This window comes from Trachymyrmex cornetzi, unplaced genomic scaffold (genome assembly GCF_001594075.2).
Source record: "Trachymyrmex cornetzi isolate Tcor2-1 unplaced genomic scaffold, Tcor1.1 scaffold299, whole genome shotgun sequence".
NCBI lineage: Eukaryota > Metazoa > Arthropoda > Insecta > Hymenoptera > Formicidae > Trachymyrmex > Trachymyrmex cornetzi.
In genome coordinates this window covers 2,437,563-2,453,286 of record NW_017297680.1, presented here as the reverse complement: position 1 = coordinate 2,453,286, position 15,724 = coordinate 2,437,563, and the positions used below count along the sequence as shown (strand labels likewise).

The following is a 15,724-nucleotide window of genomic DNA, read 5'->3' as shown; positions in this document are numbered from 1 at the left end:
ATGAAATGTTATTTTTGTTATTTTTGTTTTTACAACCTTTGGAAAACCATCCTCCTTGTTGTGACCTTAATCAGCTAAAATGACTAAATTTAAAATAAAATCATTTTTTCTTCAAACTTTGATCATCAAAACTACCTTAACTGTAAATATTCTTTTTAAAAGACTCTCTTTTTTATTTACAAAAATGACACAACTCAAAATGTGTCACTCTTGTAGAAGATGTTATGATTTCTTTGAAAACCTTAAGAATGACATAAGTACTATTTGGAGGACAGATTGTAAAGTTAAGTAGGTTTATTTTTGATAATTAATAAAGTAATCGTTACATCCAATTCATTCATTATAGCATAAATTAAAAATCACATTTTTGAGCTATGTCATATTTGAGAAGTAAGGAAGCGATATTATTTATATACGATACATATTGAGTTAACTGATGCGAAACTAGAGAGCGGAATTGATAGAAATGACGATCTGTTGCGGAGTAACAATTAATTTTAAATTTATTGATAGATTCGCGAGGGTTATGAAATCGCATTTTCGTCGGTCGGAAAAGCGGATGATTTCCGGGCTTTACTCGGATAAACCGAAATCAATGGATTCAAATGCCGATCTGTAATATCGGCGCCCACGTGGCGTACGCTCCAAGCAGAATTCCAATTTCCTCGGGCGTCGGACAATTAAATTACAATCGGCAAACACGATAAGCACGATCGTTCCGATCAGAATGGATGTTGTGGGGTAGCATCGTTTAAATCAAAATGTCCGACTTTTTTTCGAAAAAAAAGGGACAAATAAAAACACTGTCCCGCGCCATTCGTTGATGTAGATCAATACTCCCCGTATCGTAGAAACTAAATCTTGTTTCATCGGAGATATCGCGCCCGTTAATAGTTTCATGCATAAATAATCTCGTAATTGCCACTATAATGCTATAGACGTTGTGCATTTTTTTTTGCAGGAAAAGAGAGTCGTAAATATTTAACAAATTTTCTGAATAAACTCTTCCCTATACTGGATTTCTCGTTAAAAATCGTTTAGTAAAGAGTGCGAAAGAGAGATAAAAACACGTTTCGAAAGACAATTTTCTAAAATCAACATTTAGTTATTTACGAGCGTACATTCATCTCTAGCACGTAATCGAAACAAACAATATCTTTGCCCAGTTTCTCTACTATTCGGATTAAACGAGCGTAACGTAATGTGATCAAGAGACGTGAAGCTAATAATCGTATCGGAATCAATTGCTATACTTTTTGTATTTTGTATAAATTGACATTCCAAGAATTTGTTCCCATTTTATTCTTTTCCTTCTCATTACCGTAATATACAATAATTTTTCTTAAAAACATACTACTAAAATTTACTAAAATTACGCTGAAAAAAGGATGATGAAATCTGACGTGCGCGCAGAATTAAAAAAAAAAAAACAAAGCTTTTCGCGATCCGTACGACAATTACCGGCAATTGTCCTTGGTTCAGTAGTGGAGCGCCCTATTTCCCAGCAAGACTTTTAACAGTGGCAATAGCGACGGCCACCTTTACGTAATTCCGTTTCCGAGTTTGCAGGTGGCTTAATTTTTGCCGTAACACGTCTGTCGTTGCGCGCGCTTCGCTTCGGTGCGTCCCGCGGAGATACGGCACGGATTTTTCTCGTTGCTGATTTTAATAACAGATTGCTACTGGAGGCAAGGGAGGAAAACGCAGGGATGTTAGCACCGGAACCCGAGGGACAAGGAAAGGAAGGTGAAAGAGAGAGAAGGATCGCGTCTGAGTCACTGCTTATACGTGACTACGGCGACGACGCCGCCGTCGCCGTCGCCGCCGCCACCGCCGCCACTACCTCTGCTACTCCTTTTGCCACCCCCGATATAACCCTCCCCTCCCCTGTGCCGCATTCTCTGCAATGTTTCGCCGCCGGTACATTCCGTACAAATGCGATACCTATACTCACCTACACGAACGGCGGACACGTTCGAATAAATTAAAACGATTCTTTCCGTGACCTGCAACCTCATTTCGCTCTCCGTCTGACGGAGGGCATCTTCGGCGACGGTAAGAGCGATAAATAAAATTAGCAGGAGCCGTGATGGATTGTACCCATGCTTCTGTACTACGTGTACTTGCGTGTGAATAGTTTATCGCGTCCCGTTTATTGCAAACAGATCGGGCTATTTATCGCGCTAGTAGCCTTACAAACGAAATGTATTGTGATAAACAACAGCTGTCTCTTCGTGAAAAATGTATATAAATATAAGAGTGTATATATATATACGTATATTAATAAAATATGTATAATAAATTTTATATATAATATATATATGTAACGGTAACAATTCGAAAATACAGCGAAATAGATTATTTGTTTATACGAACTGTTGTTACTGTTCACCAATGCTGAATCCATTTTTGAAGCACGTTTCACATATTAAAAAAGTTACGTTCTGTTCAATAGAAATGAATATTTGCACAGTTGCTTTTGTATCTTTAATTAGTGAACTTGAAAAATAAAATAATTCGAATAAAAATAAATGTGTGAAGCTAAATATAACAAAAAATTAAGTTTTTTAAACATTATCTCGATTTAATCTCGCTGAAAATTCTTCGGCGCACAAGCAAACTCAATTAGAGTTATTTGGTACGTTGTGACCAAATTGGAAAAAAAATTGAAAAAAATCAAAGGTTGAACGTTTCTGGAACTTTATTCAAAAATTCTAGTTTACACACCCGCGTTTCTTAATGGAAATTTATGCAGAACGCGCTATACGTAATTTCAGCTTTCTCCCCCTCATCAACAAGTCCGTCTGTCCGAGTCGGAAATGGTGACTTTATCATCCTAAATTCGCGCTAACTAATGAGAGACGAAAATTATATTCTTTAGCAGGACGTTATTTTGCTGGAAATAATATTCTTTGACGAGATACGTATATCGTTTCGCATACTCAAAAATTAAAATGCATACGTAAAAGTAAGCTCTGCATCATTATAATTATCATAAAGGACTGGTTGAATTCAAAATTGTCAGAAGTACTGACAAAATATATAATGCAAAATATAAATATTTCTTCAGCAAACGATAAAAATACAAAGATTAAAAAGTCAAAATTTTTAAATAATAAAGTTATTGTCGGATGTAAAAATTAAAAACGTCGATAATATTTGTAAGCGTGTCATAATTTTGTAAGTTTACGGGTACAATGCGCGTGGATAAAATATCTAAATATAAGCATATATGTACGTCCCCAAATATCAACACTTGCAGAATATTAATAATGGTACCAACGATACAATGTTTGCTCTTCTGTTAACTGTATTAATGGATGCAACAAGGGAGTTCAATTGTGTTTGCTGAAATTACATTTGCCGGCAAACAATTGTGATACTGCGATCGCATTGGCGTTCCACGTATTCGAGGATGAAAATATTTCGCGAGACGTTTGCAGGCGTGGGTAACAATATGACGATAGCTTTATAATTATCGTATTACAATATTGTCACGTTGTGTACGTCACGTTGCCGACGCAAGTTACGAGGGAGAAACAGCGGCAACAGCAGGCGGGGCAAGATGAAAAGCGTATATAACAGTTTTTCAGGCCGTAAACTTGTAATGTCATCAGACCAAGGATCGACGGTAGATGGTTGTAATCTGTCTAACCATTTAATTAATCTCCGCTTGAACACGTAAAAACGCGCCAAGTGTTACCGCTGGTCTCCCAGCTGCAACACTTGTATTTTAAAAATGTGTCACCACGGTATCGTCTAGTAATCATCGCGAAAGTGCTATCGACTTCTATACATATTAGCGTGTAAATCGTAACGTACATGCTACTTGAAATATTTTTATACTGAAACAGTTCTATCAGAATTTACATCCCTCGGTAATATCGATGGTGAAACAAAAAAAAATTATACGGCTATTTAAAAAAAAAAGGAAAATTTCATATTGCAAGTAAAACGTAAAAATTCACCTTGCAAAATATTAACCTGGCATATACGATCGATTCCTCGTTACTACTGAAATTCGTGCCGATGTTATTGACCATTGGAATATTCTGCCGTTATACGCAAACAAGTTATAATATGAAATGGCCACGGGTCAATGAAAGAGCCAATATTAAAAGTGTTTCTTTTGAATGAATGAGAACGATTGAAACGAGAAATTGGATAAAACTGTGTTCTGTCGATGGAAACTATACGTTGCATTTCACAAAATACTATATATGAAATTTTACAGCATATTTTCAGATTTTGTAAATATTAGCTACTAATCTCGGAGCCGACTGTCGAAATAAAGCTAAATATTTAAAAGCAAAAGCGAAATGAGATATTAATCACTCTCGTACGTAATTATTCTTTATACAAATTTAGTAAATATGTGACTATTATGTGACTATAATGATGCAAATTGATTATCTTCTTTGCCAATTATTTCCTTTATATAACTATTCGTATTACTAATAAAAAAATATTATAAAAATTTTATTTTTAATATTCTATGATATATCAATTATATAGTTCAAATATTTAATTTGTATAAACTTATTCATGTCATGTCTAATTTTTTAAGAAAAATATAATGTGTTTGGAAGCAAATATTTTATATTTTGCTTCGCATAGTGTGGTTTAATTTCTTGACGATGACGATGAGATATACACAATCATGGACAAAACTATTGCATTATTTGGTAGTAATTTGACTCCAAAAGAGCCCAAGGGAATACTCGTTGACAAAAGGCTTTGCCAGTTACATGGTCGCAACAAACAGAATTAAAAGACGCCTAAAAGGATAATCTGTAGCATATCCGCGTCGAGAACCGCGACAAATACATCTGCTCTTTCTTCATAGCTCTCTCGAGTCTCAATCAAATCATAATTAGGACGTATCTCTTTCCGACACTGTCGAATTAATTAGTTTTAGTTTAATTATATGGATAAATCATCATTTCGTTTTCTCATCCGTTCTCATTCCCACAAGATCTCTCGTGTGCCGCTTCGGATTGGTTTAGACCTTACGTGGAAACTCGAGGGAGCTGTCTTAAGAATACGAAGATTATGTTTTGCATAAGCTCCGACAAACTTCCGCTCTCATCGCTCTACACTATCTCTTTGTAGTCGACTTAAAAGGCGGATGCAATTTTACTTTACGGATAATTAATAATTAAATATCGCGGAGCCCCGCGCTTTCAAAGGTAGCGCAATACGGCACAGGATTGTAACTATTCTTTTTTCATTCAGTATCATATAATTGGCGTTTCACTTTTTTTTTTTTTTATTATATTTATCCTCAGAAATATATTAAGAAATTAAAACGTGCATCTTGAGCGTTTTGATAACTTTTGCGTCTGTAATCGATCCCTGTAAGTCTCTGTGATCTTTACACGGATGCAAGGAAAAGTCTGTAGACACGAAGGAAGGCATAAAGGGCGATTCACTTCGAGGCACATCAACAGATACGTGAACGGTTCTACGGATACGGAAACGGAAGCAAACGAGTGCGAGTGTAGCGGTAAAGGAAACCATGTCATAGAGGAGCTACGAGGAGAAGAGGCACGTGCCCGGTATTTAAGAGAGGCAGTAACGTAACAATAGGCAAGTACAGGGGTGAAAACGGTAATGGTGTGTCGCGGTTCGCCCGAGCTTACTTTTATGTCTCACCAGGGAACCTCCGCCGTCTCTTTCTCTTCTCTTTCCCTCTGTATATCGTTCCCCTTGACACGCGTACTCACACATGATCGTGACTTTCAACACCCCTTTGGCTGCCTTTCTACCGTTGCTGTCTCTCATTCTGTCCCTGTTCTCTCTCTCTCTCTCTCTCTCTCTCTCTCTCTCTCTCTCTCTCTCTCTCTCTCTCTCGCTTTCGTTCACTTGCACGCTTATTTTAGCGCAACGGCAAGCAACCTAGAAGCGCGAGAGAGAGAGAGAGAGAGAGAGAGAGAGAGGTGAGAGACCCAGTAAAGCTCGCTTTGTCGTCGGTTTCCTTTCTATGTTATTAAATTGTATATGTTGAACCCCTTTCTCCAAGCAACGTACTATACCGACGCGTAGTGCAATGTCGCAGTTGCCACTTAGAGGCTACCTCACAGCTGCAGCCAGTCTATACCTTATTTGTCGGCAGGTACCTTTACTCTCCCGAGAAATCTGGTTTTCCGAAATCTGATTATGCGATCCCTTTCGGATCTTTCCTTTTTCATTTCTCTTTTTATGTCAATATCATAACTTTTGAACGAAGATATGTTTATGATATCATCGAAATGTATGATAAAATTATTTAAAATCAGTTTCTCTAAGCAAATCAATGTTTAATGGTTATCGTAATAAGCTTTGATAGATAAGTAAAAAGAAAATATTTACGCGAATTTATAAAAGATGAATAAATTTAGAAGAAGTCGCACAAGAAACGCTGTAGAAGAGACTGATGCCGATACATTGTGATCGTATTTTTTTAATAATAGTATAGTAATGATTTCTCTCCTAATAACGTAAGAATAATGGCATTAATCTTCGATAAATCATTGCAATTAAATAGACATAAAATATACTTACAATCGACTGATACTTTGATCTGTTTGCTAACTGTCGGTGGTATACCGTTGCTGGCGATGCATAAATATGCGCCCATATCCAATCTCGAAATCCGCGCCATTTCCAGCGTTTCACCCTCCCATTCTGCTACTGAAATCGCAACCGTTCAATATTCATTACTTGTTAATCGATTAAGTTAATTATTGTTCATTTTCACAGAACGGCATATAAATATTTTTTTTAAATGTATCCTGTTATAGGCGAGACTTTGTGTTGGTAGTTAAAACGCGCGATATCATATATTCCCTTTTAAAAATGTACAGGAATTTTGATTTTTTAATATTTTTAAAAGAGGATTAATAATAATAATAATAACTTTATTAAAGTGTAAATAACAAATAATGAGAAATGTGTTGATATACAAAATAATAAGGAATAGGAAAGTGCACTTTAAAAGGCATCAACATAATTCTGCCTTAAAGTCTAAGCCTATATAAAATAGTAGCATATATAATACGGTCGAAATAACAAACTAATAAATTGTTTGTTGAGATAAGTTGCAAAATAAAGAATAAAATGAATTAAAATGTAACAAATTTGGATAATATATTTTAAAAGAGAAATGTAATGTAGTAATAAAATAATAATAGTAAGAGAAAATAATAATAGTAAAAAAAATAATAATAGAGTATTACCTAAGAATATATAATCGTTTTGTCTACTGATATAAAATCTCGCCATCAAATTATATTGTACATACCAGCTAAAGTTTTGTTGATCGAGATTTTGGTACCATCATCTCGTTTCCAACGAATACTAGGCGTTGGACTTCCGGTCGCTTTGCAGGTGAGACTCACGTTGGCGCCCTCGCGAACGATTGCATCCGACGAGCTCTGCGAATCGTCAATATTTGGTGGCACTATAACAATAAACATAAAGTGTTGTTGTCAACCACTGATAATACAAAATTTATAAATTTACAGGATAGGAAAATGAGACATATAGATAAAAAGCACAGTAATATAAGTAACGTAATTGCGCGAAAAGATTTAAAGTTCCATTAATCATTAAAAATGAAATGTTGAAAAGTAAGCAGAAACGGTATTTTTGTAATACATACATGAATAAAGAGACACATACAAGTACGTATTACAATATGATTCACATGGACATATATACTTGTTTAATAAATTCATCGCTCTCTCTTCCCTGTATATAATATAATTATGTTACGGAAACTCGCTTTTTGATTGCATAAAGAGATAAAATGTATAAATCAGAACCACAGTGCAGTGATCGATTATTGATAACTCTTTAATTGTGCTACGACAGCGATATCATTGCGCATTTCACATTTGTGTATATTTACCACGTCGTCACTGCTCTTGAATTAAACAACTAACCACGTGTGCGTGCGTGCGCGAGAGGTGTATAATTCAATTATAGTGTCGTCGTGGTAACGAATGATATTAGTATATGGACATACGTCGTCTGCACATCGACGTTGATCAACCTGGAAATGCAAGTAGCTAGGATTGGTTGACATGTTTAAATGGACAAATATCGCGCTGCTTATATGCGACTGTGACACATCCAAATTACTCATCCTTTCGTATACTAATTAATCAATCAATTTATGACAATCGGCATATTAATGAAAAATATATACGTCGCTTCAATGTCTTTAACATTTTTGATTGTCAATATAAGACGATATATTATTTAATGATATTTGCAGTTTTTACATGATTTCATATATTTCGTGTAAATAAAATAAATTTCAAAAAATTTTGTTAGATAAGAAGAACTTTATACTTATCATATTATAAATAATTCTTCTTGATTATAATCCCGATAAATAATTTATCTCGTATTGTAATATGGACAAACAAATATATACATACGTCAATATTAAAAAAAAAATGTTGATTATATTAACGAAATAATTAATGCAATATAACGCATTGTCAAATTTAATCGTATTGTATTGCAGTAATATTTTTTTCATTCAAATTACCATTTAAGAATAGGTCCGCTCTTGAGTACAAAAGAGACGTCAAAGAAATCTAGGACGACGTAGAATTATAATAAAATTATGAAATCTCAAACAAGCAAAAAGAAGCTTTCTCTCGTTAAATTTAAAACTCAAAGTGCAATGCCTGTAAGAATGCAACCATGCGAGCGAAACAAAAAAATAAGGCTTAAAATAAAAAAGCCGCAGTGGATGATAATATTCACTAATAATAAGACCGTTTTATATGTGCAAAGTTAACTTTAAAATAGCATTAACTTTGCACATATAAGAGAAATTATTTATATCGTGACATACTAATTCCTCTATTCGTATCTTTCAATCTCTAATGCCGAGAATTTGAAATATTTTATATTACACTCTGTCTTTAGATAATGCGAATTAGATCTCTGAAATAATTCATAATTAATTCATAATCATAAATAATTTTTACAAACGATTTAATGTATATTGCAATAAAATATATATCCAGAGAGAGAGAGAGAGAGAGAGAGAGAAGAGGAAATTAAAAGTTATTACAACGAGCTATTTCTGAATATATGAGATAAAAAAGATATTATTTTTTTATATAACTTTTACATAACAATACTTTATATAACTTCATACATATAAATGAAAATAGTACAACTGAATAGCCGCTTTGCCCTAACTTCAATAATGGAAATTAATTCGAGTAGAATATTGCAAGTACATCCGCATATATCTCGATACAATACGTTTTTCCCGTATTGTTCTTTTCATGTTTTTTTTTTCATATCATTATAAAGAAAATTTTCATATTGTTCAATATATGTATATATGATTTGCATTGTTATAACAATCAATTGAATAAAATAAAGTAGCACAATAATTTTTAAGCAACATCAATTTTTCTTTCCTATAAAAATTTGTTGTATGTAACATATCAATAAATGCTGTAAAATATGTGAAATTACATAAATAATGTGTAAAAAATACACAATTTGTAGTGGAACGCATAACAAGTTAGTACTTTATCTTTAATTGTATAAACATAATACCTTTATATAAGACGAAAAATTACATAAATTATATAAATAACAATATATTTTATAGTTTTTATATGTAAATGTATAAATTTTTGTTTTAATATAATTTTATTTTAATATTATATAACATAACAATAATATCACACATATTATATTTGCATTTTTATATTCGTACATCTTGATAACGTAACGAGAAAAATTGTACATAATTCATTAGCGAATTATTACGTGTAAAAATATTTTTACAAACTCAACTTTATAATCGTAAATTTATTGTTACAAATTACTACAACAAGAATTCTGTAAGTTGTAACTTTATTTATATATGTGAGTAAATATACATCTTTATACAAGTTTGAAAATTATCCTCTAAAATTGTTGTAATTCTTCGTAAAATTTTTTTATAGTGCAGAAGTGACTGTTATCTCTAGAAAACGTTTGATACTTTATATCATATAATTCTTATAACCGATCTTCGAACGAAAAGAAAATGCGCCTTTTTGTCTGCCAACAGCCGCGTGGTCACCGCGTAGGGAATGAGGAAACGCGGCCAATCCTATGAATTACCGCAGGTGTCCGCCGATATCCTGCATTAATGCTAATGTGGGGTGTTACCGAATTGTTGAACAAGGGCAGATTGAACGCGCGCGAGAGAGGTGCGGTCTGCCCTCACTCTCGCCATTCTGCACACCGTTATACTGCAGCCGCGTAACGGTCTGTTGATGCATTATTCAAGCGCAAACGCCGCCTCTATCGCGCGCGTGTTGCCGCGCTGTTGTGCGTTAACTTGTCCTAAACTCCGGCAGCACAACGTTCGGGAGACGTCGGAGGAGAGATCGCTCGACGATGCTCACAGAACTCGGGAGTCTTGAGAGTAAACGCGCGGGCAACCATCCTGACATTTCGAACGTGCACAAAAATATGCGTTATGTGTATCACGCATTTAAATATCCAAATATTGACAATTCTAAACAGAACCCGCCGTTTTTTCAACGATTTATCAGCATCTCTTTAGCAAAACAAAACTGTTCTTTCTTTCGGAAAAAAATACGAAGCTGATCTCGATTTTTCAATTTTTTTAAATAAGCAACACAAATCTATAATTGATAAAAATATTCATTATTTCAATAACAGACTATACTGATAAAATTGATAACAATAAAGATTTTAAATATATATTGGAAAATCACAGGATTGAAAAACAATTTGTTTTCGTGATGCAAAAAGATGTACATATGTAATTACGTTTAATAAATTGAAAAAATACGTTGTATTATTGTTATAATCCTAAAACGTTGTTTTGTTCTACTGGAATATTGTGATTAACATTCAAAAGACAGAATTATTCTGGGATGATTATTGAGCTTCACCGTGAATGAAGTCATTGTAAGCTGTAGATTGCTAATTATAGCATACCCTTAGGGAACCTAATGCCATGTTCATATCGTATCGTACAATATACAATATGATACGCCTCTTGACTGATGTAAGCCGCATAGTTTATGCGCTTCATAACTTCATTTACGGAGAATATAGAACAAGATTTAACTACAAAGTATACATTTGCAATCAAGAAATATGTTGTTCTTATAAATAATTGTGTAATAAATATTATAATTTTGATAATAAGTTATATAATTCGAAGCATTCCTAAGAATATAACAAAATTTTAAAGAAAACTTATTTTTAAATATTTAATTTAAAAAATGGAAAAATTATATTAAAAATAATTTGTATAAATTTACATGTATTATCTTATTGATGTAACATAAAAAATAAAGAAATGTTCAGCAGCTGTCAAAAACACGGTGATACATTGAATATTTCCTTTCCAATTCTGTTTTTCAATTTTAAAGCTTCTTTGACTTTTATTTCATTTAGAAGCGAGCTACTAATTAAGTCTGAGCTTTTGCTTTATTTATAGAGAAGTGATGAGCAACCACACATGATCGACAGATCGAGAAATCAGAAAAGAGATTTAATAATTAAATAGACAGAAACAAGAGACGTATAATATCCGATATATTTATCTGAAGTTAGCGAACGCTTTCTGTGACAAGAGATATCGATATATTTTAACGGCAGTATTTTTACAGACATTTGAATGACGTGCGATCAAACGCGAAACTTTTTTCAGGTCAATTCTTCTCTATTGTTATAAGATTTACAAACATATATTAAAATTTGACATGGGGTTAAAATCTCATTTTCAAAAAATGTTTCGGGTTTCTTTTTGTCATAAAAAATAAAAAGTTATACTCTAAATCTCTGCAAACTTATTTTGTAGTAAAGATAGTGCTGATGATAATTAATCGTTATCCTCAATAAAGTTGATGAATAAATGAATTCTACTTTTCTTCCAAAAAGGAATTGTTTAATCGGCTAACCATTCCGCAAAATGAACCGAGGGATTATCTTGTGTGGCAAATGTGGAGACAGATACCTATAAGTAATACCTAAATACATTGACGGAAGCTTGTTATGCGCGATGTAGCCATGGCAGATCGCCATTGTGTCGGCTCCATCGGCATTATCACGAAGTGTCGAGAGAGTACCGCAAGGAGATCTTGCGTGTGTTTGTGCAACGGAGAGCAAGAGTCCCGTGGAAACAATTAATCTAGCCCTCTGATTACTCCACACCAACGCATCCGTCCCCTCCCCCCTCCCCCATACTACGGTATCATTGCTCTCGCTTCAACGGTAGCTGCAGCTGAGACGTCAAAACTCGAGATATTAATATGTTCTCCCGGCAGGCAGAGAGATGGCGACCATCTCGAGATCTTATTGATATTCTCCTTCTACTGATTAAATTATTATAGCTCTGTTACACTTTTACATGCAAAATTAGCGGGAAGGGGATACTTTCGCTCTCTAAACATAAATCTGTTTAGACGGCTGCGATAAAATGCTTATGCTCTGTTGCAAACTTCGTGACTCCGGTAAACTGACTCCATTACGCGAAATGAGATTTATTCCGAGTATCTAATGGATTCACAGTACGATACGATAAAGTCGTAAATAACAATCGACCGTGGCATGTTCTCTGCTAATGGCGCCACAGAATTAACGTAAAACGAATTGAAATAGTACTTTTTTCGAAAATGATGAAATACAATAAGATGTACTATAGCAAGAAAACGAAATTATAGATCATCATTGTTCGCTAATAGATATAATTATCTTTTATAAATACATTTATTATATATATATAATAAATTTTATAAATATACATATATATGGAAAGTATATAGGGGAAATTATGAACAAAGAAAAAACACAAACGATACTATTGCAATATTATATTGGTATTAGAGTAGTGATAACCTCTCATTTCTCGCATCCAATGATAGTCCGATATACATTTAATATCGTACTACAATACGTGAACATAGAATGCACACGCTGTTTAAGGTAAATACCATTACGTTTTCGATGGTTTTGATATAGGAGAATGGGAAAATTACAAATATATCTAAAGGAAATAAAGCCAACGATTATTTATCAATTATAGAAACCTTTATTTCAAAGGGCGTTGGTTTTAAATTACAGTGATTAACATTTATATATTATTAATATAAACTATAACTTTAAACAAAACACAAAACCAATTTGGCACTGTCCCGTGTATAGTGACGCTGGATTTTGTTTCAAATTATAGTTTATATATTGTTAATATGTATATGAATGTTAATTATTGCAGTTTAAAATCAAATAATAACAGGAATATTTTTTTAGTAAAAACTATTAATTAATAATTTTGTCGGCTATATTCAGTTTTTTCCCTTAGTGTTCGCAGTTCTCTCAATCTGCACTATCTAAATGAAATAGGATTCTAATATTAGAAAAAAATCAATTTTTTGATAAAAAATAGAGCTATAATTTACTGCTAATTTAAAATTTGGTATTTAAAGGGATAAGTTATTAAATTTTAATGGTTCTCTATCCTACATCCATTAATATATTCTATTCTTAAAATTATCTTTAGCAGATATGTTAAATATATGTTATACAGATATATGTTAAATATATAGTGTCATAAATTTAATAATATCTAAAGAAATGTAATTCAATTACGATATAATAATATCCTTTTCTGATAATTGAGAATTATTATTATTTTAATTTTATAAATTCAGAAACAAAGAGAGAGTATCTTTTAATATTATTATTAATCCGCGAAATGTATTTTTAATTTTTTATTTTTAAATTAGTAATTATATTGGTATTAACATTAGAAGCAATATCAAAGTATATTATTCTGGTATCAAAACGACTAATACAACTAAAAGATATATCTAAGTTTACAAACTTATTCTGTATGTCTAAGCGACATCGAAATATAACTGTTTTTTTAAATGATAATTTTACGAAAATATTAAATACAGTGATGTAACTTTTGAAAGCAATTTTTAACATTATATAAAAATCGATATATCACGTAAGCAGAGCGCCTTACCTACGACGTGTAGATAGCCATATTGCGTTTTGGCGGCAGCAGTGTTAATCTGGCACATGTACTTTCCCTTGTCCTCCTCGTGCACGTCGTTGATATGTAGGAACCAGGTCCTGTGCTTATCGTGCGACACGGATATTCTGGGGTTCCTGGTAATAACGTGATTCTGTACCGTCAGAATAGCGCTCTTGTCGAAAAGCATCCAGGCCACCTGAAACGAGATGGATATCACATTATACATCGTATAAACGCAGCTCGTATATCGATTACTACAAAGTTACTGTCCGTTCTCATAACGATATTTCACAATATCATTCCCATTAAAAATTATATATGTATTTCATAAAACGCGTTATTTTCTGCCTTGTTTTCTCGTTAACGTTAAGATTTTGAATAAAAAGATTCCTCACCACAGGAACGGTAGATTACAAGGGTAAATATATATCTTTTCAGTTTTTAGTTGCGCCAAAATGCAAGGAGGATATGGAGAAAGAATAAAGATATATAGTAACGATATAAAGGAAGGAAAAGAATAAGGAAATATAGGAATGAGATTCGCGAACGAGACGGATGATCAATGATGCTTTCAAGTATGGAGTGATCTACAAACCTACTATGGTTATAGATATTCACCAGTGGGATAAATCGCTCCGGGATTTCGAGGGCATATGTACTAACGTGCAATGTATATGTATACGTATATGGCGCGTTGTGATATGCGCTTGATGTTTTATACGAGCAAAGTTTTCCGAGAGCACGCGATGACGCTGTGTACAGACGAGTAAAAACTGGTCCCCGTAGAGACAACCCGACCATTTCTCTCGTTAAATGACCGCTTATTGAGAATCCGGATGGTTGTATTCTGCATAGCTCGTTGAATAGCATCGATTGTTATTGTCACTCGAAATATGTAAGTTTTCCATCCTCTTCGAGGTAGGGAAATAGAATAAGAAAACCAGAGATAAGTAGAAAGTATCGCGACAACGGGATACGGAAGTGCTCTGAGATATTTAGCCGATTTTCCTATTCACGTCGAAGAAAGTGAAGGCCGAAGAAAGGTAACAAAGAGAAACGAGGGGAGGTAGAGAATAAAGAGAATTCTGATCTCTCATTCGCTCGCTGCGAAAAGTCCCTGGAGAAATAAGAAGGGCAGCGAGTTCTTTCGCTCGAGCACGAAGAACGTTGCACTTCAACACAGCCCGCTCCTTTTCACAATGTGCAAATGCGCTGTTGTACAGACAGGCTATATTGCGCCATCGTGATAACTCTCGGCGTCGCGACGCTAACCCGTAATGTTCGCGAGAAACTTGTCAGAGAGGCGCGCGAAGAGATAAAAAGAATAGCTTATTATAATTTATCATAAAAATCACAATTGTATTGTAATAATACATAATTATATTACAATTTTATAATATTATTTACGAGAAGGGTAAAAGATAAGACAGATTTTCGAAATGCGCAACTTAACGAGAGATGCAAGAGGATTCAAAGTCTTCACGATAAAATCAGATGTAAGGTAGACGTATCAGTTAGTGGACATGATCCAATTATTGAACGAAATGACAAAAATTTTCAATATTAAGCTTTTAATAATATATATAACTCAAAAAATAAATTCGTCTTATTAAACTTATATAAATGAATTTATTTAGAGTCATACATATCATTAAAAGCCTAATATTTAAAGTTTTTATCATTTCACCCAACAAT

General features: G+C 33.5%; 1 protein-coding gene across 1 annotated transcript in view; it reads right to left on the bottom strand.

Moving 5' to 3' along the window:
• The window catches only part of LOC108762426 (protein CEPU-1), a 183,393-nt gene that overhangs the window by 61,441 nt on the left and 106,228 nt on the right, over positions 1–15,724 (bottom strand). Inside the window, exons 3-5 of the mRNA XM_018509421.1 lie at positions 14,018–14,225; positions 7,283–7,441; positions 6,544–6,672 (exon numbers count right to left, since the gene is read on the bottom strand). Of these exons, the coding sequence (XP_018364923.1) occupies positions 6,544–6,672; positions 7,283–7,441; positions 14,018–14,225 (496 nt within the window). The remainder of the gene's footprint in view (positions 1–6,543; positions 6,673–7,282; positions 7,442–14,017; positions 14,226–15,724) is intronic.